The sequence below is a fragment of the Astyanax mexicanus genome, chromosome 3 (assembly GCF_023375975.1).
Source record: "Astyanax mexicanus isolate ESR-SI-001 chromosome 3, AstMex3_surface, whole genome shotgun sequence".
Classification (NCBI taxonomy): Eukaryota; Metazoa; Chordata; class Actinopteri; order Characiformes; family Acestrorhamphidae; genus Astyanax; species Astyanax mexicanus.
Genome location: NC_064410.1, coordinates 36,550,584 through 36,577,659, shown reverse-complemented (window position 1 = coordinate 36,577,659; position 27,076 = coordinate 36,550,584). Strand labels below are relative to the sequence as shown.

General features: G+C 40.1%; 1 protein-coding gene across 2 annotated transcripts in view; it reads right to left on the bottom strand.

Annotated features, from left to right (window-relative positions):
• Positions 1-27,076, bottom strand: part of jarid2b (jumonji, AT rich interactive domain 2b) — a 184,704-nt gene that overhangs the window by 10,302 nt on the left and 147,326 nt on the right. The window contains exons 5-11 of one of the 2 annotated variants that reach the window (XM_022683099.2): positions 23,260-23,283; positions 20,347-20,514; positions 16,518-16,726; positions 10,943-12,221; positions 8,758-9,278; positions 2,353-2,445; positions 517-635 (exon numbers count right to left, since the gene is read on the bottom strand). In XM_022683099.2, coding sequence (XP_022538820.1) covers positions 517-635; positions 2,353-2,445; positions 8,758-9,278; positions 10,943-12,221; positions 16,518-16,726; positions 20,347-20,514; positions 23,260-23,283 — 2,413 coding nt within the window. The remainder of the gene's footprint in view (positions 1-516; positions 636-2,352; positions 2,446-8,757; positions 9,279-10,942; positions 12,222-16,517; positions 16,727-20,346; positions 20,515-23,259; positions 23,284-27,076) is intronic. The other variant, XM_022683100.2, reaches the window with a different exon arrangement.

Genomic DNA, 27,076 nt, shown 5'->3' with positions numbered 1-27,076 from the left:
TTATTTGTAGCAAACAATTAATTGGTTAACAGCTTACAGATGGAAAGTAGCAATGGAAATAAACTGAGCTTTGGAAATAGATTAAAAAAATATATCAATTTAAAAAGTTTTTGTTTGTAGTAAAGCAGTATTGGAAAAGATCGTGTTACTGCACACTCTATTGCAGCATTTACATGCTTATATTCAGACTTAACATCTAGACAACTAGAAATTATAACATTATAACAACTAGAAAACGACACAGATAACCAACATAAAATTATTTAGAGAAATTACAGATGAGGCCAGAGCAGTGAGTACTGTTTTGTACACATTCAAAAGATTTGGAAACTGAGGAAAACTGGTACTGGAAGAGTCGAGGTCTGGCTGACCACATGGCAATGCCTGTACTGTGTGGAACTGAACACCTTCATCAGCAATAGGTGCATCTCAGCTCAAGCTAATCCAAGCCTTGAGTTGTAGTGCTTTAAATAAAAACACGTTAAATATTAAAGAAACAGCAGGAAGAGCTCGTACTTTGAGAAGGGCTCCGACTTGCCGACGGGAAAGCCGCTTCCATGTGTGCTCGTGTCCACCTTCCCATAATGCACTGATACATGGCAGTCCCTCTGATCCACTATTCGCCAGTACTCTTGCTGTAAGCAGATGAGTGGGGTTGGAAGAAGGGCAACAGGAAGAAGGAGGGGAGGGAAGGGCGGTGGGGGTCGAGGGGGGAAATGATGTATAGTAACAGATAACAGTATTAATTCCAGCTGGGAAATGTGGAGGTTTATAGCAGCATAAAACACAATAAAAAGGATATATGATGTAGAATATGTGAGAATACTGATTATTATTGTACACAGATGCATTTAGATTTATTAAATGTATCTATCCAGTTCAAAACACATGACAGACAGGTGGTTGTTAAACGGATATTTGCTATGATCATGGTAGAGTGTTGCTAGGGGGTTGCAAGGGAGTTGCTATGATTGTGCTAGATGGTTGCCTTGGTAATTGCTGAATGTGTAAAGACAGTTTTATCCATGATATACAGGCAGTTGCTAATGTTTTGCTATGCAGTTGCTAAATGGGTGCTCTTGTGTTTCCCTGGGTGGTTGCTATGGTGTTGCTGGGTGATTTCCATGATACTTAGATGTATCTAGATTTATTAAATACATTTAGCCAGTTCAAAACAGATGACTGACTATTGTTAAATTGCTATTAGTGTTGCCAGGTGTTTGCTCAGGAGTTGCTATTTTCTTGCAATACAGTTGCTACATGGGTGCTCTATGTGTTCCTGGGTGGTTGCTATGGTGTTACTAGGTGATTTGCCATGATTTTCAGGCAGTTGCTATTGTTTTTTTAATGTTGTTGCTAAATGGATGCTCTAAATGTTCCTGGGTGGTTGCTATGGTGTTGCTAGGTGTTTTGCCATGATATACAGGCAGTTGTGATTGTGATGCTATGCAGTTGATAAATTGGTGCTCTAAATGTTCCTGGGTGGTTGCTATGGTGTTGATAAGTGATTTTCTCTAATATACAGGCAGTTGCTTAATGGGTTTTCTATATTTTACTGGATGGTTGCTATGGCGTTGCTAGGTGATTTGCCATGATTTACAGGCGGTTGCTATTGTGATGCTATGCAGTTGCTAAATGGGTGCTCTTAATGTTCCTAGGTGGTTGCAATGGTGTTGCTAGATGATTTGCCATGATGTACAGGCAGTTGCTATTGTGACTCTATGCAGTTGCTAAATGGGTTCTCTGTGTTTTACTGGGTGGTTGCTATGGCGTTGCTAGGTGATTTGCCATGATTTACAGGCGGTTGCTATTGTGATGCTATGCAGTTGCTAAATGGGTGCTCTTAATGTTCCTAGGTGGTTGCAATGGTGTTGCTAGATGATTTGCCATGATGTACAGGCAGTTGCTATTGTGACTCTATGCAGTTGCTAAATGGGTTCTCTGTGTTTTCCTGGGTGGTTGCTATGGTGTTGCTAGGTGATTTGCCATGATGTACAGGCAGTTGCTAAATAGGTTCTCCATGTGTTACTGGGTGGTTGCTATGGCGTTGCTAGGTGATTTGCCATGATGTACAGGCAGTTGCGATTGTGATGCTATGCATTTGCATAATGGGTGCTCTAAATGTTCATGGGTGGTTGATATAGTGTTGCATTTTCTATTTGTAACCATAATAATATTTAATGAGTAACTGGGCATTTTTATGAAACCTCTCTGGAGCATCTTTAGTGTACACAATTAATATAAATGGGCATAATTAAGGTAAATACGCAGGTGCCTAAGTAAATGCTCATTGGCCTCTAAAGGAAAAGTGTGAAATACAGTTGTATGTCTTGTGTGTGCATGTCTTTGTACCTCAACATCAGATGCTCCTGGCTCCTTGTTAAAGCACATCATCATGGTATTCCTGGCTATTCTGTAGAAGATAGTCAAAGACACTGATCTGCCCTGGAAACAGAACAGAAACACACAAACAAGAACATGTCAGAAATATCAAACCAACAAAGCAATGGCTTCTCATTAAAACTTAAAAGCATTAGGAAAGCATTACAGCCTACACTAGTGTCTTTAATAGCCTGGAAAGTGTCCAAGTCACCCTGTAGTATCATCTGTCAGTGTGCAAATGTTTGCATATGCCTTCAATGAATGTGTTTGATAGTGTCGGACCGGGGGAGTAGACAGGGAGCGTGCTGTAATGTCCGCCGGGACAGAATGAGGAGAGATAACACAGTGGAAAACGAATGAAGAATGCAGATGGAACCAGCATGTCCCCTCTGAACTCTGTATGTTTCCATATACCGAAAGTGCACGAGAGAGTGCGCATGTGTGTGTGTGCGCGTGTGTGTGTGTTTACCCTCAATGTGAACCCTCCTAGAGACGCCCTTAGAACACAGAAGGACCTTTTGAAGGGGTCTGTAAATCTGCCTGCACTGGGACTAGATTTAAAAACCTGCTGAAAAGCTGCCCACAGCCCCCTCCTTCCTCTCCAACACTGCAGAACATCACTCAGTATGGAAGCACACGCACAGTATGGCTTACATTAAAACTATGGGCAGAAGAAGGGAGTGGAAGATGGAAAGCAGGTACTGTATGGAGAGCTCCTCTGCTTTTAAAGTGGACTTTAAAGCAAGACTGCACTTTTTAAAGGTGTATTATGTATAATAGAGAAGAGAGAGGAACACTGTTAAAAGGCCCATATGCACTGTATATAAAACACTATAAGGACTATAAGTATTGGGTAAACAGCTTGTTTAGCCCTGCATTTGTTGGATTAACAGGTCTCCACTGTGGAGGCAAGTGGAGAAAATTCAGGAGCGTTTATGTGCTTCAATATGTTTTTTATATATGCCAATCCTCTCTACAGGGACTAGCCAAATTATGTTTTTGTGCATTTGCACATCACTAGCTAAACAAAAATAGCTAAATCCATTCATTAGAAATTATGTCCACAAACATCTGTCCCAACACTGTATGAGTCTGCATGCAGTAGTTGTGCAGTTTTCTGTTATCATTATATAGTGAAACATGCAGTGCTTTATTAACAGCTACAGTGCTCATATTAGCTGAATCTAATGACACTATGTAAGTGTGAATGCAAAAGTGAAGGTTCTGCTCTCTAATATTATTGTTACTATAGTCATGCTATTAAAACCGTTACAATAATAAAATTATTTTACTTTTCAGACTATAAGGTGCACTTAAAATCCTTAAATTTTTTCCAAAAATCAACAGTGTGCCTTATAATCCAGTGTGCCTTATGTATGAATTCTACCAGTCAGGTTGTAAAAAGCAGTAAAGACACTCTGCTGAATTCCAGCATTACAAAGAAGTGTCAGTAAATATACTTCAGCAGTGAAGCTGGAGCAGTATTAGCATTAGCCGCTAACCACAGACCTTTTACCGTTTAGATGTAAGTAAACTGGACTGTTGCCCGCGTATTTACAGTGTTAAAACAAGCTTTGTGGGATGAACCGCTAGCCGATAGTGCTAACACTCAGATTATCTTAGTGTAGCACTGTCGGGTGGCATTTACTAGCGCTAAGTGCTAAAATACTGAAAATCTAAGCTTTCTGTAAGTAAACGGAAGCTCTTTACTCACCCAAATAAACAGTTTTTAGGAAAGAAATATGTGTAGACTAACACTCAGCACTTGCTTGACTTTGAAAGATTTACTTTTTTTGTTTAAGAATTACAGTTTTGTTTACTTAGGCACCCCCAGCAGCAAAGTCTGATAAAAATAGAAGGGAAACATGGCGACACCCTTACTATGTTTCTTTCTATTGTCTTTTAAAATGCGCCTTATAATCCGGTGTTTCTTATGTATTAAAATAAAGCAGAAAACCTGAAACCTGATATTACAGTGCGACTATAGTTGGTAATACAGTAAATAAATTTGAGAGTGAGAGACAAATTCAGGTTACGCTAGTGGTGTTAAATACACTCTGTGAGCCAAGCCTTGGATGGTTTGATTATAATTCTAAAGTTCTAATTTATCTTTAAACATCAAAATTCAGGTGGCCTATTAAAAAATGAGTACAATACAAAAAACAAAACAGACAAAGTTAGTCAAGCTCCTTGGGGGAACCAATCAAAATTATCCCTAGAGCTGGGGGGCAGGACTTTCCTCAAACAGTCTTGGAGGGTCTGCTGAAACTCCAGTATCCAACAAATGATTTTATTGTGATTTTACGGTGCAAAATAAAGTGTGTGATGTTGCAAGAAGGTTGCCATGTACAAGGTGGTTGGTTCGGTGTTGCTAAGTGGTATGTAAATGCATGCTTTACTGTTCTTAGGTGGCTGATATGGTATTCCTGCTACTGTGGCTGCTCAGTGGAGCTATAGTCTTGCTAGGTTATTGAGGTCTGATCATTTTGCTATATGGTTTCCATTATATTCCAGGTGGCTGACATGATGCTGTGAAGTGGTATCTAAATAGACCCTACAGTGTTTGTGTCCCCACATTGTTTGAAATGTAATATATGTAAGTATTTCTCTGTGCTGCCTCACTGAGATAGGACTTAATGTTCTTGAGGAATGTGAGCTAACATGGTCAACTATCTAGAGGGAGTCAAAACACAGAACACAGACAATGTTCATGATCGTGGGACTCTGGGTCAGTCTTTTAACATTACATATAGTCCTCTGTTAGTCTTTACACAGTAAATGTTCCATTACATCGAATCGAAGGCGCCACTCACTTTCTAATATAACTATAAACTGAGAGAGAGAGTGAGAGCGAGAGTGTGTGTGTGTGTGTGAGAGAGAGTATAATAGAAGGGATTCTCTCTTATGAGTAAGAAAGCTCAGCAGTGACCTACATTTATGCTCAGCGCAGACGGCAGACCCAATATAGCCAATGCAGCCGGGCTGTCTGACACACTCACAGTAACTTTACCTTCAACAGGGCTGCAGAGGGCCTGGGAAACTTCTGACACACACAAAAAACACTGTTCTTCTTCCTCCTTCATTATATTCTCTCACTTCACTTCATTCTCTCTCACATAAAACACACACAATGTGAGCTCACATACGCAAAATGACCAGAAAACTGTTTAAAGAAAAAAAATGAGAAAAAATGGGAGAACTCTGGATCTATACAGTATTATCTAATGAAACAGTGATCTGTCTGTTCTGTAGTTGCTTTGCAAAACACACTTACTGGCTAATATGGAAGAATATATGTCAGTAGTATGTTTGTAACCTATAAAAACTGCCTTTAATCTGTCATCTCGTTCAATGTTTTCAGCACTGTATCCCCTTATGTACACATACATGCAGATATACTCATTAGGTCTCATTAAGAAGTGTTTATATTACTGTTTATAGTAATATAAATCGATAAGATTGTGAAATTATAGACAACACAACCAAAAAGTTTGCAAATGTTTACAGGTCAGGTCAGGTTAGTCGAGTTTAACGCCACATCAGCTCGTCAGCTATTTCGTGGCAGGAAAGGTAACGTCTATTCACAAGGTTCTATGATCTCGTCCTCAGAAGAGGACTCGTAGGTCGGTAACAGTACAGACACATTCACTCACACACTCACACCTAAGGGGCAATTTCCAACCAAGTTCCAATTAGCCTGAACGTGCCGTCTTTGGACTGTGGGGGGAAACCGGAGAACCCGGAGGAAACCCACGCAGACACGGGGAGAACGTGCAAACTCCACACAGAAAGACCCGGGTCGCCCCAGCCGGGTATCGAACCCAGGCCGTCTTGCTGTGAGGCGGAAGTGCTACCCACTGCGCCACCGTGCCGCCCTGCAAATGTTTACAGCTTCCATAAAACATTAGAATGCGCAGAATGGCTGACAGAACAGAATTTATTTTATTTTATTTCTATCCCCTTTTCTTCCAATTTACAAGGACAATTACTCAATCCACTCATTAGGACTCCCCTTATCACTACCGATACATGTCAGGTCACCCACCGCTTCTTTTCGAACTGCTGATGATGCAGCATTGTCGAGTAGCATCACGGCGTGTTCAGAGTAAAGCGCAGCGACTCGGTTCTGATACATCAGCTCACAGACGCCTTGTGCTGATTCACATCGCCCTTTAGAGTGATGTGGGGAGAGAGCGTTATCTACCCACCCAGAAAGAGCATTGCCAATTTGCTCTCTCAGGGCTCCAGTTGCCAATGGCAAGCTGCATGAACAGGATTCGAAGCGGCAATCTCCTGGTCATGGTGGCAAAAAAATTCTAGAAATGACAAGCTGAGAAATTAACCCAGCACTCTTTCTAACTAGAAAAAAAATGATTCAAGTATATAATTAGAGTATATAGAGTACAGAAGTTTTGTCAGACCAAATGAGAAATTTCAGACAACAATCAACAAAGACAACAGTTATTAGCAGGTATAAAGTTACCTACTGTAGCACATTTGTAGCTGTACAATTTATTGATACCTTGACCATGAGTTGCCAAATATTATTTGAGTGGCAAGTTAAAATGTGCATCAAGCTCTACAGTGTTGCCAGGGCATCTACATCCAGTTTACTGTACGTGACTGTTTCTATCACAAGCTTGATCTGTGTGAATTCAGCAACACTTCCATCAAACCCAAACACACTGCATACAACAAACCCTGCCGACTGTAAAAGCCCACACAGATGTATGATGAGGCTGTCACAGTAAGTCCCTGTTTTCCCTCAGCCTGTCTCAGACTGCTGTTCCATTTCACTCAGTGTGTGTTTGTGTGTAAGAGAGAACACAGTCATCAGCTCGGGTTTTGGCACATGCTTTGGCAGCTCAGCGGTGAGTCCTTCCTACGGTCGCTAAGCGCTTTATTACCTGAGGAAATGGCACAAGCGTCGTCTTGGCTGACTCCAGTAAACACGCTGGATTGGAAAAGTAAATCGACCGCTTTTTCAGACAGTTAATACACTCGCGCTACCTGACAAAGGCTTAACACACACAATGTACAAAGGCCACTCTATTGACTCAATGCTAAGTGGAGGCAAGCAACGCTGTCCAGGTGTGGTTCCAGAATAAAACTGCTGAATGAGCACAGACTGGTATAATGCATATGCAGACAGGAACCAGTCACCTGGCTAATAAAATATATATACAGCTCTGGAAAAAATTAAGAGACCACTTTTATCTCTGAATCTGTTTTTCTGTTTTTGCTATTTATAGGTATATGTTTGAGTAAAATGAATTGTTGGTTTTATTCTAAAAACCACGGACAACATTTCCCCCAAATTCCAAATAAAAAAATGTTATTTAGAGCATTTATTTGCAGAAAATGAGAAATGGCTAAAATAACAAAAAACATTTAAATCAAAATTCATAGTTTTAAAAGTTCAGAAATCAATATTTGGTTAAATAACTCTGTTTTTTAATCACAGTTTTCATGCATCTTTGCATGTTCTCCGCCACCAGTCTAACACACTGCTTTTGGATAACTTTGTCACTCCCAGTGCAAGTTCAGCTTGGTTTAGTGGCTTGTGATCATCCATCTTCCTCTTGATTATATTTTAGAGGTTTTCAATTTGGTAAAATCAAAGAAACTCATCAATTTTAAGTAAATAAATAAATAACATGCAAATATGAGCCAATAGCATCAGGTGACTAAGTGTGGCATGATGGTTCATGTCAGATAGGGGCTAGTTTAAGTATTTCTAGAACAACTGATCTACTGAGTCAAAAAAGGTGCAATAAAGGAAAAATATTCAGTGAACAGTGAAGTTTTGTAGATGGAAGTAGATGGTTGAGAATGGAGGTCAACAGAGAATGGCCAAACTGCTTAAAGCTGTCAGAAAGGTTATGGTTATTCACAGACCGTTATGGTGTGGGAAATGTTTTTTGGTGCACTCTAGGTTCATTAATAACATTAATGCAATCAATCATTGCTTAATTACTCAGCCTATTTGTGTATTGCTGCTGCTGACCATGTGTATCCCTTCATGGTTACCCATAATATTACAGCATGGTAATGCACTATTCCACAAATAAAAAAATATGCAGAATCTGCATTAAACATGATTCATGCATCATGTCAAAATGGACCAGAATCTCAAAATCCACGGTTGAGTTCTGATCCACAGAACTGTTGTTCTCAAAACAGCCTTAAAACAAGGTCCTAAACTGTATAAGTAGTGTGTTTCCTAAAATAAGGGTGCATATTCTTAAAAAAAGTGTATTTTGTTTCATATTCCACCCGACAATGAATAGATCCTAATGTTTCTCATCGCATACATTCTTTGGAACCCTTTTCAAAGCAAATATGTCACTTGTAGGTGTGGGAAAAGCTTCTTACCTTGTATATACACTTGTGCTGGTCACTGAGAACCCCTTTATCCTGCTCTTCCTCCTCCTTGATCTTGTCTTCGTGATGAGTATCTACTTTGTCCCCTTTCTTTTCCTGAGAGAAGAGTCTGCGGCGGCCGGCCTGCCGCGGGGGTTCCGGCTCCACGGTGTGGAAGCCGTTTCGGAGGGCCAGTCCAGTCAGGCCGTTTTTGGGCTCATAGCGGGGCAGTGTCAGGGTACGCTGGGAGTTCTCAGAGTGGCCCTCCAGGGGCCCCCGGCGGCGTTCCAGCATCTCCTTCTCCTTGAGAACCTCCTGCTCCAGCTGCCGCTGCTCGTCGGGGCTCAGCTGGTCGTAGCTGAGCAGGTACTGCAGGTACGCCTCCTGCAGCTTGGCCAGTCGGTCCTGCGCTGACCTGGGGATCCGGAGCAGGTCGGCCAGCCGGTTCCACTTCTTCAGGTCCATCACCTGCTGCATGCCGCCCATATCACTCACCAGCTCCGAGAATCGCGCTAGATCCACCTCACAGCCGCCTGCAGGGAGAAAACATGAGGAGAGGATGAAACGACAGAGAAGAAAGATAGTGAGAGAAGAAAAGAGATTTATGTGTTTTCTTGTTCATGAGCCAATCAATACACAAGCACTGCTTGGGAAACACATTTAAAGAGCAAACTGGATATTGATGGATACAGAAGTGAAATTCAATCAGTTTCACAGTTCATTACTTTAAAAAAAATACAAAAAACAAGTCATATGTATTTGTTTCTTGATAGTCAATAAGAAAAGCATGCCTTTGTAGCAGAAAAGTGAATATGAATTAAAAAAATTAACACGAATCAGTGTCCAGCATTTCCGACTCTCCAAATGAAAACGCTCCAGCACTGCAGCTGCATTCTTACTACCTCAGTAAACATTTATTCCAACCACATAACCTGGACCTTCACTCTGAACAGAGAGTGCGACTGGAAACCAAAGGCCAGGGGCGGGTTGCGAAGGCCGTAAACGCTCAGCTGTGCCTCTGGCAAATCCACAGAGACAGGCAATTTAGGTGAGCTACCATTTCCTAACCTGGGCTGACAGCGGGCTTATATCTTAACATGTGCTTTCATTGCGGTTTGTGAAGTCACATGATTTGCCTGTGCGGCTACTCAAGCAGCATATCATTACTGAAACATACTGGAATCAACTCTTATGTCATTTGTGATTTTGCCGACGTGTTTAACCCCCATTTGTGCTGTGCAACCACAGTTTTCACTTCATTTGGAGTGAATCTAAATGGTGTTAGTACTTTATGTAGCTGACAGAAAGGGGCTGGGTCAACAGCTCTGTAATTTTTCTGAGTGATGTAAAAATCTGCCAGTACAGGACAGTGCAGTAGTGGTTTGTAAAAGGCTGCACTTAAAAAAAAGTTACTTCTATAAATCATTAACACACTAACTAGTGCAGTACCTAACCTGTACCTAATCAATTAAACTAATGATTATTTATTATACTTATATGCGTATGACTATTGATTATTATTTAAAAGGGGATTTCTGTCTGTGTGCACACTCCTCTCCTAATCATCTACCATTAATAAAAACATTGTTTGCACTTTAAAGCATTGTTCTGCACCAAACACTACCACCGTAAACACCTTATTAATGGTGAAGCACTATTAGGTCTGCAGTTTGGGACAACCATTTTCAGTGAGTGTTGCCAACTTTGCGACCTGTTGACCTACCTTATGCCCAAAACACTGCCTAATAATTTCCTTTTCATTCTATGTTTTTTTAAGGTTCAGCTCCTCCTCTCCCTGCCGCCATCTTTTTAAAACCTGAGCAATTCTAATTTTATAATTGTCACAATTATAATTTTAATTTTATCATTACTTGTATATTATAGATTCTGTAAGTGTTTCTTCTTTATGCTTTTAAGGAGAGTTTCCTTTTGAGTACTGGCTCCTCTCCTTGGTTCTTTTTACGCTCTTAAGCTGAGTTCACACAATGGCGGCATCAGAAACATAAGCAGAATTCTAAGGCAGGAAAAGCAAAAGCATCCAGTCATGTCTTAAACAAAGTTTACTCTATATTGGGCAAAAAAAAACAATAGATAATGCCGTTATTATATAACACAGCCTTTAACAGTCTTTGGGAAAGTGAAAGAGGGAAGGAAAGAGTAAAAATAAGGCTGGATTACTCTAATTCAATTCTCTCACCAATGACTGGAGGGTCTTCCATGGTGATGCCCTGAGATTTGAGGTGCTTCTTGATGCAGGCGAGCTTCTGTACATTCTGGCCCCAGCGGCGCCCCAGTTTGTGGATGCGCTGCACCTGAGTGACGAAGCGCATCTCGTCGTTCAGTTTGCACTCGGGCCTCCAGTCTGCGGGAGGCAGGACCCTGCAGAGCCCGCAGGGTTCCACCCTTTCTCGAATAGAGTCTAGGTACAACAGGGGGTCCTGGAACTCCCGGGCGTTAGGCCTGAAGACGGGAACGTCCGGCAGGGCAGCGAATCCTGCCCTACTTCGCTCCCTCTCTTTTTCTCTCTCCTTTTCACGCTCCTTTTCTTTCTCCTTGTCTACTCGCGTCTGGGGCTGAGGTGTGGTTGGGGGCTCTGCTGGTTTGGAGGGCTTGCTGTTTGAGGTAGTGTTAGCGTAGCGGCTAAAGGCCGCGCTGGTCTGAGCCCTCTGCTGTGCTTGTCTGATAAACATTAGTTTGCCTGCAGAGGCTCGTTTGGGCCGCTGTCTGGCTGGCTCCGGGTTGGCGGGGCTCTGGTGGGCAGCAGGGGAGCCAGGGGCTGCAGGGGAAGCAGGAGGGGGGGCAGAAGGACCCGTTTTTTGAGTGGGGGAAGCGGCCGTCTCTGTGATGTTGTGTCCGTTAGTGAGAGCGCTCGTGGCTTTGTCCTGACCCAGAGCTTTTTTACTGCGTGTTTCTACCAGAGGGCTAGGCTGCAGCTTAGGTTTCTTAGCCTCAGAGACGGACACTCTGGACTTGGCCTCTGTGCTCTCTGGTTCCGTAACCACGGATGTGTCCATCCTGCGCTTAGAGTTGCGCAGGTTGTGTCTCCACTGCGGTCCTTTGTCCTCCTCCTCCTTGATGCTGTGGCGGCCGTTCAGCCGGCAGTTGAAGCGGGTGTTGGCCTCGCTGTGGACCCCGTTGGATAATAGCACCTGTCTGCGGGTTTTTGCATTGCTACTTTGGGCTTTTCCTGAGTGGGGGGGCTGGGAGCCGTGGCCGTTGCTGGCTGGTTGGTGTTGATTGGTGCTGTTTGCTTTATGGGCGCCACCAACAGCAGCAGCAGAAGAGTGCCTGCTGTGGTTGAGTTTGGCTTTCTTCACCAGTTCTCCTTTCGCTTTGGTGTAGGTGACGTGGCCCTTGGTCACGGTGGCTGTGTACTTCACAGTTCTGGATGGCAGCCGGTAGTCCTTCGGCTTTTTGGCAGCGGCTGTGTTCGCGCCGGCGGTAGACAGTCGTGAAAGGCCGTTCATTTTGGAAACCTGGAAATGAAGAAACAGAAGATCAGTCTCTTGCTGGTATAGGTGCATTCAATACACATCCAATATATCAACAATATGTGACAACACATTCTTACTGCATTCTTACTGCAGACAAATTTCCACAGGACAGACTGCCAACAACTGCCTGTTTAAATCACTCCAGTGCACAGTTTATAGCTCAAAATCCCATCCCTGCTCATAAAATTCACTTTTTATATGGTATGGTTTCCTAAAGCTCTGTAATTCCGCTTTAATGCTCCAAATAAGAGGTTGCAGATCAGAGGCCCCCCGCTGGCTTCAGAGCGCTGGAGACGAGGCTTAGGTTACAACCAGGCTCTCATTGGCTAAAGGCAGTTGTGGGAATTAGATTGGGCCGGCGTGTTCTCAGACCGACCAAAATAACAAATAAAACTTCACAGCTGAAACTTGGAGAGCGCAACCTAGTGGGTACGCCTGCTGACCTCTGCTTCAGATGCTGCAGAGTTAATACAATCCTAAACATGCTCACACCCAAGTGTACACACAAATGGGAACATTGTGCAGTCCCGGCGAGTATTTGCTCCACTTTGGAGGCAGTGTTAAGTGAAGTGTGCCTAGGCTGCAGCGATCCATCAGCGGTCTGAGCCAGAGGACAGACTGGCGCGGGCCTCTGGAGCAGGACGCTGTATTGTATTCCTATCAGGTGGGGCCCAAACACAAAGAGAGGCTATTAAAAGATAAGGGGGGAGTGAAACGTGAGCTCCTTCATCAGTCGTTTCCCCTCCTTGTCAGCCAAAGAGAAAAGGAGGGAGGCGGAGAGAGGGAGGGAGAGAGAACGAAAAGAAAGAAAGAGAGAGAGAGAGAAAGGAGACAGTGTCGGAGCCCCAGGGTGGGCATGATGGATGCTCTCTGCAGGTAGCATGACAGGTGTAAGGTGGCTCTACTGTGGCTCTGCAGCAGCTCCACCCTTACACAACAACTAGTGGTACTAGTATTCAGTCATTGTGTTGGACCAAAATGAATGATTGTGAATGCAATAAACATTAATTATAGTTTTTTTATGTGATTAATATATACTTATTTTTTTAATAATACATATGTACAAATACATAGATGCCTACTGTACAAACAGGCAGTTTCAGTGCACAGGAACTGGATGGTCAATGTGCTGTGCAATACAGAGTATGTGCTTGCAAAGCCAAGCCAATCCTACTCAGCAGAAAAAAGCAGCCGCTCTCGCGCTCCGTCAGCAGTTGTGAATGTTGCCAGTTCAGTGACTGATTCTACCAGTAGGGGGCTCACTGACTCCATTACTGTGGATCTCTTGAGGCTTTTTTGCGCACGTGAGAGCAAAACCACTCCGCCTGTGAATGTTTAGTCTGTCGGAGGAGGTGGAGTGAGCAAGTGAGGGGGCGCGAGAGAGAGAGAGAGAAAGAGAGAGAGAAAGAGAGAGAGAAAGAGACAGAAGCCTTCAGCAGATCTGCCTGTCACCAGTCTGTGCCCAGTAGAGCAAAGCGCCCTCACTGCTCCTCCAGCAGAGAGAGAGAGCGAAAGAGAGAGAAAGAGAGAGCGAAAGAGAGAGAAAGAGAGAGCGAAAGAGAGCAAAAGAAAAAGAGAGAGAGAGAGAGAGCAAAAGAAAGAGAGAGAGAGAGAGAAGGAACTGGGTTTAAATGAGGATACAGAGCAGTAACGATTGGAATGATGAAAGAAGAGAGGAAAGAAGGAGACAGATAGTGAACTGAAGAACCAAAGACAGTGAAAGAGTGACACTGACATAAAAACAGACAGACGGGTATTTAGGACATGCTTTAGCTGCGTGTGTGTGTGTGTGTGTGTGTGATTCTAGAGTCTAGATGACATCATGTGTTGTTGTAGACCAGCTGCAGGATGGCAGAGAGATTTAACACAGAACATCTGCAGCTCATAGGATGAATCCAAACACCCAAATTTAACCCTTTAATCTAGGAGGGGTGTGAAATTTAATCACTGTAGGCCGAAGATTTAAGCATGAAGTCAAGCCTGTGAAATACAGTACATTCTTGGTTGCACAAAACTACACATGCATATCTCCCATGCATGTACTCATACCCACAATCCCCACACATCCTCTCAGACGCCAGTTTGAGTTAGAAGTGCTGAATGCATCTCTGCTGTCTGTATGATTTAAACAAAAGTTGCTAAATGTTAAGTAACTCAATAAATGCTATTTAAAATTAGATAATGCTGATTTTGCACTTTAAACAGCAGTTAAATACCTGTCCCAGACTGCAGCTTTTAGAGGTTGGATTTGTCTTAATATGTATAATATCTGCTCACTCTTACTGTTCTAAGCACAGCAGATACAGTGTGATCAAGATACAGGCAGATAAGAGGAGGATATCTGTGTGTGTGTGTGTGTGTGTGTGTGTGTGTGTGTTTCTGGTCAATACAGTCACTGATAAAGGGAACAAAGTCAGGTCAACTGCTTTACTCAGTTCAATAACCCTGCTCACCACTGCTACACAAAGACACACAAGAAAAACAAGAAAAGAGCAAGAGAAAGAAAGAAAGAAAGAAAATAAGAACAAAATTAAAAAATGGGAAATAAGAAAAAAAAGACGAAAGAAAAAGATAAAAGCTAAGACAACTACTTGAGAAAATAGCAAGAAAAAGAAAGAAAGGAAGAAAAAGAAAAAAAAACAGAGAAAGACAGACAATTAGACACAAAGGGAGCTAAAGAGAGAGAGAGTGAGACAATGAGAGACAGAAATAGAGATAAAAAGAGAAAGACATTAAAACAGACAGAAGGAGAGAGACAACAAAAAAGAATGGAACAGAGAAAATATGACAATAAGAAAGACAGAAAGAGAGAGAGAGAGATGCAATGAGAGAGACAGAGAGACAGAAAGAGATAGATACAGAAATCACTGAAAGACAAAATGAGAGACAATGAGAAAAGAAAAAGAGAAAGAAAACACAGAGAAAGACAGAGATAGACGGAAAGAGACGAGAGGTAGACACAATGTGAGAGACACAAAGAGACAGAAAATAGAAAGAGAGGCACAATGAAAAAGACACAAAAGAGAAACTGACCAAAAAAAAGAAAAAATAAGAGGAAACAATGACAAGAGAAACAAAGAGTTTGACTGAGAAAAAGAGAAGTACTTTAACTGGTGAATCTTGAGAAAGAGAAAGTGAGCCATTCACCCTGTGATGAAAGAAGAAGCCGCCTCCAGCTCTCACTTGTGATTAGCTAATGTCATTATGAGACTGAAAGTGCTGCTGGACTCGGGCGAGACTGATGCTGCCTCTCTGTCTGAGTCAATTCCAATTCAATTCAGCACAGCTTTATTGGCATCACTGCACTGATCAGAAATGTTCATAGCTAAATATATATTCAGAAGTAGAAGAGGAGCAAAGTTAATCATAAAAAATAATAATCTGCCTTAATTTAGATGCAGTAAAATTCAATACAGCTTTATTGGCTGGAGTCTACTGAATAGAAGGGCAGAGAATAGCATTTAGTCACATTCAGTCACCAAACTTACGACTTTTTCTTTGCACTTAATCCTCCTATTATCTTTGGGGTCAATTTGACCCCATTCAATGTTTAAAGTCTGTAAAAAAAAGACTGACACTAGTTTTGTGATTCATATTTACTGTAATTTCTTAATTTGATGAAGACAATACATACAAATTAAATGTTTTAAATTATTCAATTTCAATGTCCGTTCAAAGGCTGGTTTATTTGCATTAAACATAAGAAATATCAATATTTTACACACATTTGTGTGGTAATAATGTTGAGGTCACTATTACATTCAGTTTTATAATCTTTCTCTAAACGTCTCATCACTTTAGGCCCTAAGCTAACAACACAACACTTATAAAACTTATATAATACTAATAAACCATTACAATAAATATAAAATAACTGGCAAATCAACTTTGCTAACAGGTTTATTTTTAAATTTAATTATAATAATTTTCTAGAGGTTTAAATTGCTGGGATCATATTGATTCAGAGAATAAAGGGTGTTAGTAAATCTGAAGATAGTAAGAGGGTTAACAGCTAAATTAAGTAGAACGATTTATCATGATGCAGTAACAGAGTCTTTCTTAGCCTCCCTTTTACATTGTGTGAAGACAGATGTAAAAAAAGGAGAGTGGGCCTATCATTAAGCAATGAATTTAAAAGGGCCGGCAAACATTTCATCTTTCTGTATAGAAAAAGCAATTTTTTTGGACACGCTTCCAAAGCATCCAACTGCTTTCATATCAGTGATTTGCTCGTGTGTGATAAAAACACAGCATTAGAATATGGAGTTATGATTTTACCTGTTTGCGTAGTTCCTCTGCCGCTCCTCTGAGGCCGTGGCTGTGGGCAGTGTGGTTTCTGGTACCAGTGTGGTTTCTGGTACTGGTACACTGGCTGTGCTCTCTTCGAGTCTCCGCCCTCTCCGAGCGATCCTTCACCACCGGCTCTCTGCTCTTCGGCCTGAGCGTGCTCTCCCTCTCCTTTATCAGCTTAGTGTGGCCGTTAAACACTGGAAAAAACATACAAGACTAGATGAATAACAGACGTATGAATAAAATCTTAATTTTAAAACCTGTGTATATGATCCAGACATCAAACATGACATTACAAACACTCTGATAATGCACTAAAAATACACAAAAATCAAGGGCTTTTACCCAAAACTGTGTAAATTCCTTTCCATCACAGTCACAGGACTTACAGTTTCACAGCAGTTACTGCATAATTTATAGTTATTCCTAAATAACATAACAGTAGTCTCTGTATAATAAACCCACAGTTAAAGCGCTAATTCAACCAAACTGCTCTCCATGCAGTGTGCTTTATATGCTAGTCACTCTTAAATCACTCCTCCGAATGACTGTAATTAACACATATTCAGTCCGCTCTCTTTATTTATGACAGACTGGCTTTATTTTTACTGGGTTTTAATATCAACAGGCCTGACCGTGTGGGAAAAAGCTCAAACGTGAGCTCTGTTTAGCAGCAGCTACTGCGACCTGAACTCAATAAAAGGTGTTTAATTTAGAAATGTAAACACACCGCTAGGTTACTGAGGTACAGTGTATGAAAGCTGAGCACTGTGGTTTTTCCTGCTCAGTGAGAGAAGCACACACACACACACACACACACACACACACACACTTTGCACTATATTAAAGTGTCAAGCTTGACATGAGCCAGCACATACAGGGGGCTGCCTCTGACTCCACAGCAAGAGAAAAAAAAAAGGAGGAGAAGAGGTTAACTAGGGAGAAGCAAAGAGGAGAGGAGGAGTATGACCCATGTTCATAGTCTAATACAACAAAACTACAGCTACAGCTAAAACAATAACAAAATCTACTACTGCAACTACAAAAACTACAATCTTTACTACTATACAAACTATGACATCAACAACTGACTACAAAAACTACTACCACCACAACAACAAACATTACAGCTACAATTCTAACCATAATAAAAACAACTACTACAACTACTAACACAACAACAATCACTACAATAAAAATCACAGCAACAACAATAAGAAAAACTACTACGGCAACAACAACCATTACTACAACTACTGCTACACCAACAACACAAATACTGCATCGGCTAGTAGAACAGTTACTACAAGTCATGCAACAATGAGGAATATGAATATATATATATATATATATATATATATATATATATATATATATATATATATACATACTATACGCAAAAAAAATCATAATAATAATAAAGCTATGTTTATTACAACAAAACTACAAAAACAAAACAAAAACTACAATAACCACAAAAAAAACACAAAAATGTTCTAAATTTCTGATTTTCAAATGAATTCCTATGAAACCTAACTTTAGCCTCAGCATTCAAAACACCAATGTGGGGAGGGTTGTCCTTTAGACCCACAGAAATTTGGGTTCTAAAAATGTACAGACACAAATCCACACACAGACACACACACACACACACCTGAAAGCGTAGTGCTGGCTGACTGACCCTGGTGAGTAAGTCTAGAAGGGGAACTCTAAACCCTGGCCTGGCTACAGTGGGAACTGCCGAGTCCAGCATGCTGGACATGACAAGTAGTGTGTGTGTGTGTCTCTCTCTTTCTCTCTAGGAAGATCTGTTGGACAGCTAGAGCTCAGTCTAGCACCAAAACCTGCAGCTCACCAAAAAAGACCTGCAGAAAAGTTCACTCAGAGCACAGTGGAAAACCTGTAGCAATAACCTGATTCATACAAACAAAAGACAAGCATCTACTAATGATCTTACTCTCTTATCTTCTGCACTGATGGATGTGTGTATGTGTGTGTGCTTGTGCAAGGCAGTGTGATACTTTGATTGCTGCTAAGCGTGACACGTAAAGTGAAGCGCGTGCCACTGATAACACAGCAGCACAATTACACAGACCTGTCAGCTCATAACTTTCATTACCACTGACACACTGTTTTGTTTTTAACACGACGTTTCATTAACAAACACCCCTGACACTTCACCACACAACCCCAAGTATGCATTCACAGAGAGAGAGAGAGAGAGAGGGAGAAAGAGTGAGGGGAAAGGAACGAGAGAGGAACCTAGATATGGAGGTGTGCCAGTGAAAGAGTAAAATAGTGAAAGAATGGGAGGAAAATGGGGTGGGGAGCATTGGAGGGGGGGGGGGGGGGTAGACAGAATGAGACAATGTGTGCTTGAGTGCACGTGTGAGGTGCTCAGGTGTAGAGCGTGCAGTGGTGTGTGTGTGTGTGTGTCTTCACACACAGCTGTGAGCTGAATGCATAAACACCTTGTTACCGCCTTTCTCACCAAGTGATAATTGGAGTGGAAAGATGGAAGCATCGTGTCACTCCCACATGAATTTCTCTGAGCCTCCACACACACACACACACACACACACATACACACACACACACACACACACACACACATACTGCACACACACCACACATCAGTCGCTCCTCCTTTAATGCAGACCATTAAAACATGCCAAACTGTTTCCATCAATACTCTGTAATTCATCAAACTAAATGAATTTAGCCCTTTCAGAGCATATTAACATCTCACTGTTGTCCAATCTAATCCTCGTAACTATGGTTTGATTTTGTTTTATGCTATTTAATAACAGCAGCTGTCCCTGCCTTGTATGAACAGCTGACAAAAAAGTTCCAATAGAAATAGTGAAACATCACATAAGAAATAAAGAAAAGAGAGTGAGAGAGAGAGAGAGAGAAAGTGAGTGAGAGAGAGAGAGTGTGAGAGAGAGAGAGAGAGAGAGAGAGAGAGAGAGAGAGAGAATAAGATACTGAGCCCTTCTGAAGTCTCCATTGCTCCACCAGCCACTCGTGTTCAGTAAAACTGAGCCGGAGGCTGTACATGTGACGTAAGTACGTAAAGACGCGTGATGTCTTCACGTCCAGTTTTTAGAATAAATATATATTAGGCTTAGCAGGGATGGTCATTCCAGCACACTGGTACCATTAAAACAATATTTTGTCTCTTCTCCACTCAGAAATGCTTCTGCTTTCAATTTAGAAACAAAATAAAACGGACTGTATATTTTAGGACATGCAGTTAATATATGGAAAAGCTGCATAATACATACAATATTTACACTTATATTTATAATATTTATACACATCTGTCCTTTTATATAGAATAATGCTGGAAAACTGGTCATGTGAAAAAGAATGAATGTTGACGTTTGTGTTGATACTGGGAACATTGCATTTTCCAGTTTGTCAAAAAAGTGGATTTTGTGGAGAAAAAGGAAAAAATCTTTCAGCCGGTCCCTCTGTCTAAAATAAACAGCATTTAAAAATGTATTGCGAACTTTTAACAAGCCGTATATATTCCCAAAAACATGCATTTCACAAACTGTTATAAACCAATGCTTAAATGCTCCTTAAAGGAAACAGATGCATATTTTTTATATTATATCAACAACATATCAGTGGAATAAAATGGCCTTGACAACAATATTCTTTATAGCAGCCCTTTCTGGGATGATTTACTGTCTGTGATCACGATGGACCTAGTCACCCAAGTGATATATTGCATAATATGCAAATTATATATGACATATAGAACCAAAAAAGTCCAACACGCTGAAGCTCAGCTGTAGTCTAGACTTACCCTGCCCATTCAGTCTGCCAGGAGGCTTTCCTTTGCGGGGTGTAGACTGGCACGATGTTGACGCCACACTTGGTGTCTTTTCCTCCTCGCATTCTTCATCATCGTCCAGCTCATCCTCCTCCTGAGAACTGCCAAAGTTGATCATGTTACTGGGCAATGCCGGTGAGCCTGAAAATAAAAGAGAGAGAGACAGAAACAGAGAGAGACAGTTAAAATGTGTATTCAAACACTTTCTATCATAATCATTCCACATTTTAAGATATTTTTTGTTAATTATGTAATAAAAGCTTGTAGACAAGCATTCTAAAAAATAAATCTATTGACAGCATGCCTAATATGCCAGGTGTGGTACTGGCAGAAAAGAGTTTTAAAGCTCCTCCCAGTATTGAGATGTAGAGCAGTAGACTCATACTCTCTGGGATGATGGTTAGAAAGCTTGGAATGAGGTGGAATGGTGATCATCCAAGGCTCTTGTAAATGAATACAATCAAATCCTCACAACAAAGGACAGTAGAGACAGTCACTGCATTAAAAGTAGGATAAACTCTTCTTTAAATACCCTTGATTTCAAACTAAACAATAAATGAGAAGGTGTCCCAATACATCTGTATATATGTGTATATACATATTGGATATTTGCATTTTTGTCGAGAGACAACAGTGCAGACTGTTTTCTTTTATGACTTTTCTTTTAAAATGATCAAATGGAACCACACATAAATGAATAAACTGAAAAAAAAAATAGACATTACAAATATACACTCTCAACAACAACAGTCTTGACATAAATCACAGATCTAATGGGTTTTCATGACACACAAAACAAGCGAAAAGACTGTCTGAATGACTGAACCGGAGCACATTATACACAGCTTCAAATAAAACAATGCAGATCGCGCCGACTCGGCCGAGACCTATTCTCTCGTGCGCCACTGCGCATTCAGATAATGACCAGACAATAAAACAGGAGGCAGGATTTCAGGACCGGTTCATATTAGCCCCAGTGTTCCTGACCTAACTGAATTACAGAAGGGAATGAGACATTTCTCCCAGCATATGGACTGGCAGCTCTGGGATCTGTTTGGCTAATTGGAGAACAATGGATTAGCTAAGGGGAAGTGGCATGTTAAAGCGATGCAACATCACAGAGAAGGAAAGAAGCAGCGCTGCTGTCTGAGGGTAAAGCAAAAGAGGGAAGAAGGGCTGAACAATGATGACAAAAAAAAAATAAACAGCACTGTGGTTATACTGCAGTGTTTGAGTAATTTAAGCATCATGGCCTATTTCAGATGATAACATGTTAAACATGTTAAATATTCTTCAATTAAAAACAGCTAATGCGCAGTATTATAAAAAAAAAAAACAACAACAGTTAAGAACACACTTTTCACATGCATTTCTGGACAAGCTGACAGATGCAAACCTGACAGTAAAATAACAACATGAAGTAAAATAAGAAAAAGTGAACAGAAAACAGTTGTTGCAGTAGTAGCGAGTCGTGCCTGGAGTAGCAATGGCATTGGCACTACTGTTCTTATTACAGTCAGTGGAGTATCAATATTATTCTCAAGCCATTTTTTTATTATTTTGTATTTATATATATATATATATATATATATATATATATATATATATATATATATATATTTATTTTACAGTAGATGGTGTACACTGCTTCTTTAATGGTAAACAGTACATATTGCTGCTTTTAAAGCATCAATACAGAAAGATAGCAGTGCTTAATTTTATGCACCATTTTACTGGTAGGACAGCTAATGTAAAAAAGTAAAAGTGAAGTGTGTTTAAAAAAAAAAAAAAAAAAAAGTTTAATGTAAATTATTTATGGGCCATTCCACCATTTATGTGTATATATGTGTGTAAATGTGCACACAAATTTTTTAATATACATTTTATTATCAAGCATTGTGCCTTAGTGTATATTGAGCTAACTGCACAAGTAAAATATGTAATAAAAAAAAATATATATATGAACATAAAAAGTAACAGGAATGAGTGCCAGTAACAGGAGTGAGTTCCAGTAACAGTGATTTTTTTTTTTTTGTCGGAAATATCAATTATTTGAATATGCAGTTAACCATTTCTTTAAAATAAATTTTCTTGAGAGAAAATCAAAGAAATTAGTGGACTTGCTTTTAAACATGCTTTTTAAACATCACAAGTTTTATAACCATCTACAGCTTAGAAACCATGTAGAAAAAATTAAGTAAAGCTGCCTGAGATTGACCAGTATGTTTTTAATAGTTAAAAATATGTGCTATTAGATTCAGAGTTCAAAATAGATAAAAAAAAAAAGGTTTAATTTGGAAGGGTTGCAACAAGCAAACGCACCCATTCGGTGGAATGGCCCGTATGTATAATTAGAAATACTTTTTACTTTTATAGCTTTATTGTTCCTATGTTGCTTATTTTGTATTTAGTTTTAACAATAGCAGAAGGAAGTAATGCTTCATCATCAGTGAGATGAACCTGGGTAAAGGTTCTCACATCTGCAGGTCTGCGAGTAAACAGTACACAGAGTGTGACCTCAAAGGTCAGAGTCAAGTCTGTGAGGTCAAAGCTTGCAGTCCACAGAAAAACAAAGGGTGGTTTAAGAAGCACAGTCTCAGAAAATGAACTGATATAACACACACACACGCACACACCACAGCTGCATAAAGATGGGTTAATGGCTGTTGTAATTATAGCCTTTTTCAGTCAGTAAAGACCAGTGCATCTACATTTGTATCGCTTAAAATCTTTCTATTTTAAAACCTCTAAAAAGAGGCATCAATTTCACACCAAAAACACACACATGATTAATGAGGTTTTCTATGAATGAAAAATAAATAAATGAGTCAATGAATGAATGAATGAACATTCTTCAATTTGTTTTAGTGTTTGAGAGTAACTAACCTTCAGTTGGCCACGCAGAATAACCTGAAATTAAACGTACAGTAAAGGCTGGGATTAGTCGGACATCAATCAGAGGGTGGATCATGTCACCACATTTAATGGATAAAAAAATGATAATCTTTAGAAATCACATTTTATAATGTCCAGCAGTCATGGACAATATGATTTATCATGTGCAAAAAATGATGCTACACATAACCTCTGATTGAGGTGGACACTGTTACTGAGAGAGCCTCTTCTGAAGACTCAAAAGCAGGGTAAAGTTACATTTTATGCAATAAAATAATTAATTGGAGAAACCCTTTAGCTCCACATATAAAAAGAGAAAGAACAAGAATAAAGAAAAATACCACATATCACAAACCAACAACAAATTCACATACAGACCATCTGAAACTTTTAAAATGACTGACTGTCCAGTCAGGTGATGAATGGGTAAGAGCAGAACAGAGAAAGAAACTTTGTAAAAAAAAAATAATAAAATAAAAATAATAATAATAATAATAATAATAATAATAATAATAATACAAATAAATTAACAATTTACCCATTCTGCAAATGCTGTCTAGTTGTCTGATATCTGATTAGCACAGCTAATGTAGCTAATGTAGCTAATGTAGCCAACAAATGCTTTAAGCTTGTACCCTCGCTATCACACCATGCAAATAGAGCAGACCATATAGATTTAGGTTATCATTCCCTACTGATTTATAATAGCTTGGCAAAGCAGTACGGTGTGTAAATCCTAGACATTCTTTTAAGCAAAGGGAATTCTTTATTTTTCAAAAGAGCGAGAGAAAGCAAGAAAAAGAGCAAAAGAGAGTGCTCTCCACATCCAAGAACATCTGTCTCAGCTTTTCACCTTTTTAAACAACTTAATTCCTCAAGAGAAAAGCGAAGGGTGAACAACAGAGCGAACAAACAAAGCCGAGACGCGTCCAATCAGCTCCAAATGAGTCAGCTCATTAAGAAAATGGCTGCTATTACTCTGCACTCCTGCTTTTAGTGGGGCGAGGGGTCAAAGGGCCAATAGCTCTCAGGCTTGTTCAACAAGCGCGGGGGACCAACAGGGAGAACTGCGGAAATTAGTTTTGCTGAAGGAGGCACTGCATCTACGACCAGGAGCTGCGCTGCAGTCAGGAAATGCAGTGAAGATGTGTCTGTTATAATTAGTTATATACGTTACAGTGTAAAAACAGTATTTAAACCTGAAGAAGCCTGATAACATCAGTTGTGCTGGGTTATAGATGACATTTTCAATGTTTAGTTCAATTCTTGTTGGGACAGAAATCAGGGAATTCTGTGAGGATACAGGATGAAATTAGGATAAATAGGATAAAATCTAGTTGAGACAGAAATTTTGGGTTAAAGTTCAGTTGGGACAGACATTTGTGAGGCTTTTACTAGACTAGTTGGTAGATAAATTTGTCAGGTTAAAGTCCAGTTGGCACAAATATTATTTGGGTAAAAGACTAGCTGACAATATTGTTGAAATTACATTACAGTCCAGACGAGACAGAATGTTCTTAGATAACAGTCCAGATGAGACAGAATTTTCTTAGATAACAGTCCAGATAAAACAGAATTTTCTTAGATTACAGTCCAGATGAGACGGAACTTTCTTAGATTACAGTCATTATGAAACAGAATTTTCTTACATTACAGTCCAGATGAGACAGAATTTTCTTAGATAACAGTCCAGATAAAACAGAATTTTCTTAGATTACAGTGCAGATGAGACAGAATTTTCTTAGATAACAGTGCAGATGAGACATCATTTTTTTTAGATTACAGTCCAGATGAGACAGAATTTTCTTAGATTACAGTCCAGATGAGACAGAATTTTCTTAGATTACAGTCCAGATGAGACAGAATTTTCTTAGATTACAGTCATTATGAAACAGAATTTTCTTACATTACAGTCCAGATGAGGAAGAAGCCTGATAACATCAGTTGTGCTGGGTTATAGATGACATTCCAGTCCAGATGAGACAGATGAGACAGAATTTTTCGGATTACAGTCCGGATGAGACAGAATTTTCTTAGATTACAGTACAATTGGGACAGAATTTTCTTAGAATACAGTCCAGATTATACAGAATTTTCTTAGATTACAGTCCAGTTGGGAGAGGTTCATCAGACTGCAGCTCAATTGGGTCAGATTTAGGAAATGGCCAGATGGAGCAGAATGTTGTTGTGTTAGAAAGAATAAATTAAGAATTGTTAAAATAAAATAATTCATTGTTAACTCATTTTTGATGTTACAAATCAACGGCAACAGAATTAGGTTGTATTCAGACAGACTTTAGAGGGATTCAGATCATTTTTGCCAGGCTACAGGCAGGCTAGAACAGTGAGCTTGTTGTGGGTGGGTCAGGTCAGACTTTGCCAGAAGGTTCTTGGGCCAAATTCAAGTTTGGAACCAAAATTTCAGGCATGATTAAAGCTCTGGACTGCAGCGAGGAAACCCAACACAGGATGCTGCTGTCCTGTAATCTGTCACAGACGCCCCTCAGTGTTTATATCCTGCCCCAGGGGAGGCTGGGTAGGGCACCGGAACTGGAGCTGCTGGAGCCAGCCACCGCAACGTCACCGGCTAGATTTAACCAGATTTATAAGCGCCATTCTGCTGCCGGTCTCTCCATTTCATGCTGCTCTCTCGCGTGCTCGCTCTCACTGGCACCGACTCCAAGGCTGTCAGCTCCCAGACAGAAAGAAAAATAAGAGCCAGGCCTTCCCCAAGCTCCAATTATACATGCTTTCATATTCTTCACTAGCTGACACAATTCATAACTAAGGGTGAAGGCGTCCATTATGATTGTCAGTTTTAAACCATGCACAGACATAATTACAACCAAAAACTGTCTACTTATAGACCTCTTTCTCCCTCATTCTTTTTATGGCATAAAGAAAAGCAAGAGAGGTTACAAATGGCACTAGGAGAGAGCCAATCACATGTCTCAGGGAAAGACTGCTCTGTTCTGATTGGGGGCTGGTTACCATGTGAGATGGAGAGGGTTAGGAATGAGTCAGTGGCTGGTTTTACTGTTTGCCCCTCATGGCTGAGCTACACTTACACACAGACTTTCAGAAAAGCTTCTGGTCTGCTTATGCTTAACTTTTGTAATATTTTAAAGGCATTTAGAGATTTAGATATTCTTTATATATAAAAAAAATCTGTTACTTTATTCCACTGTAATGTTATTTACAAATTACAATGATTAGATTTCTTTGTAAGAAAGTGGGTCCATATTTTAACTATACAACTTACAGTCTCTTAGCAGCAAAGTCTAAAAGAAATGGTTTGAGAAAAACTACAGAATTCTGTATTGTAGCCATGAGGCTGACAAGTTACAAATAAGGAAATGTACACCAATTATCACTGTCACTGTATGCCTAGCTCTTTTCCTGACCTCAATTATTAAAATAAACTTGCTTATTTTTTTGTGTCCACATAAAGTACAGTTTGAGAATTTTTTCCTGGGTTACAGCTGAAGTCAACAAGTATTTTAGGAGGGTTGAGCTTAGGTGCAACAGTATTTTGTCAGTTTACAGCTACAGAGTGATAGTATATTGCCGGTTTACAGACAAGTTGAAACAGAATTTGGTCAGATTATATTGAACGCCAATAAACATTGTGCTAATTGTGCCTAACGTCTAACTCATCCCACCCTCACCTTACAAAGTGCATGGGGTTCCTCAGTACTCCCTAATGGACTTGCTTAAGTGATTTCTGAGACTGAATAACTAAAAGCATTTATTAAAAATGTAAATGTAGTGTAAAAATGAAAATAGCTCATTAAAAAGGCTGCAGTTT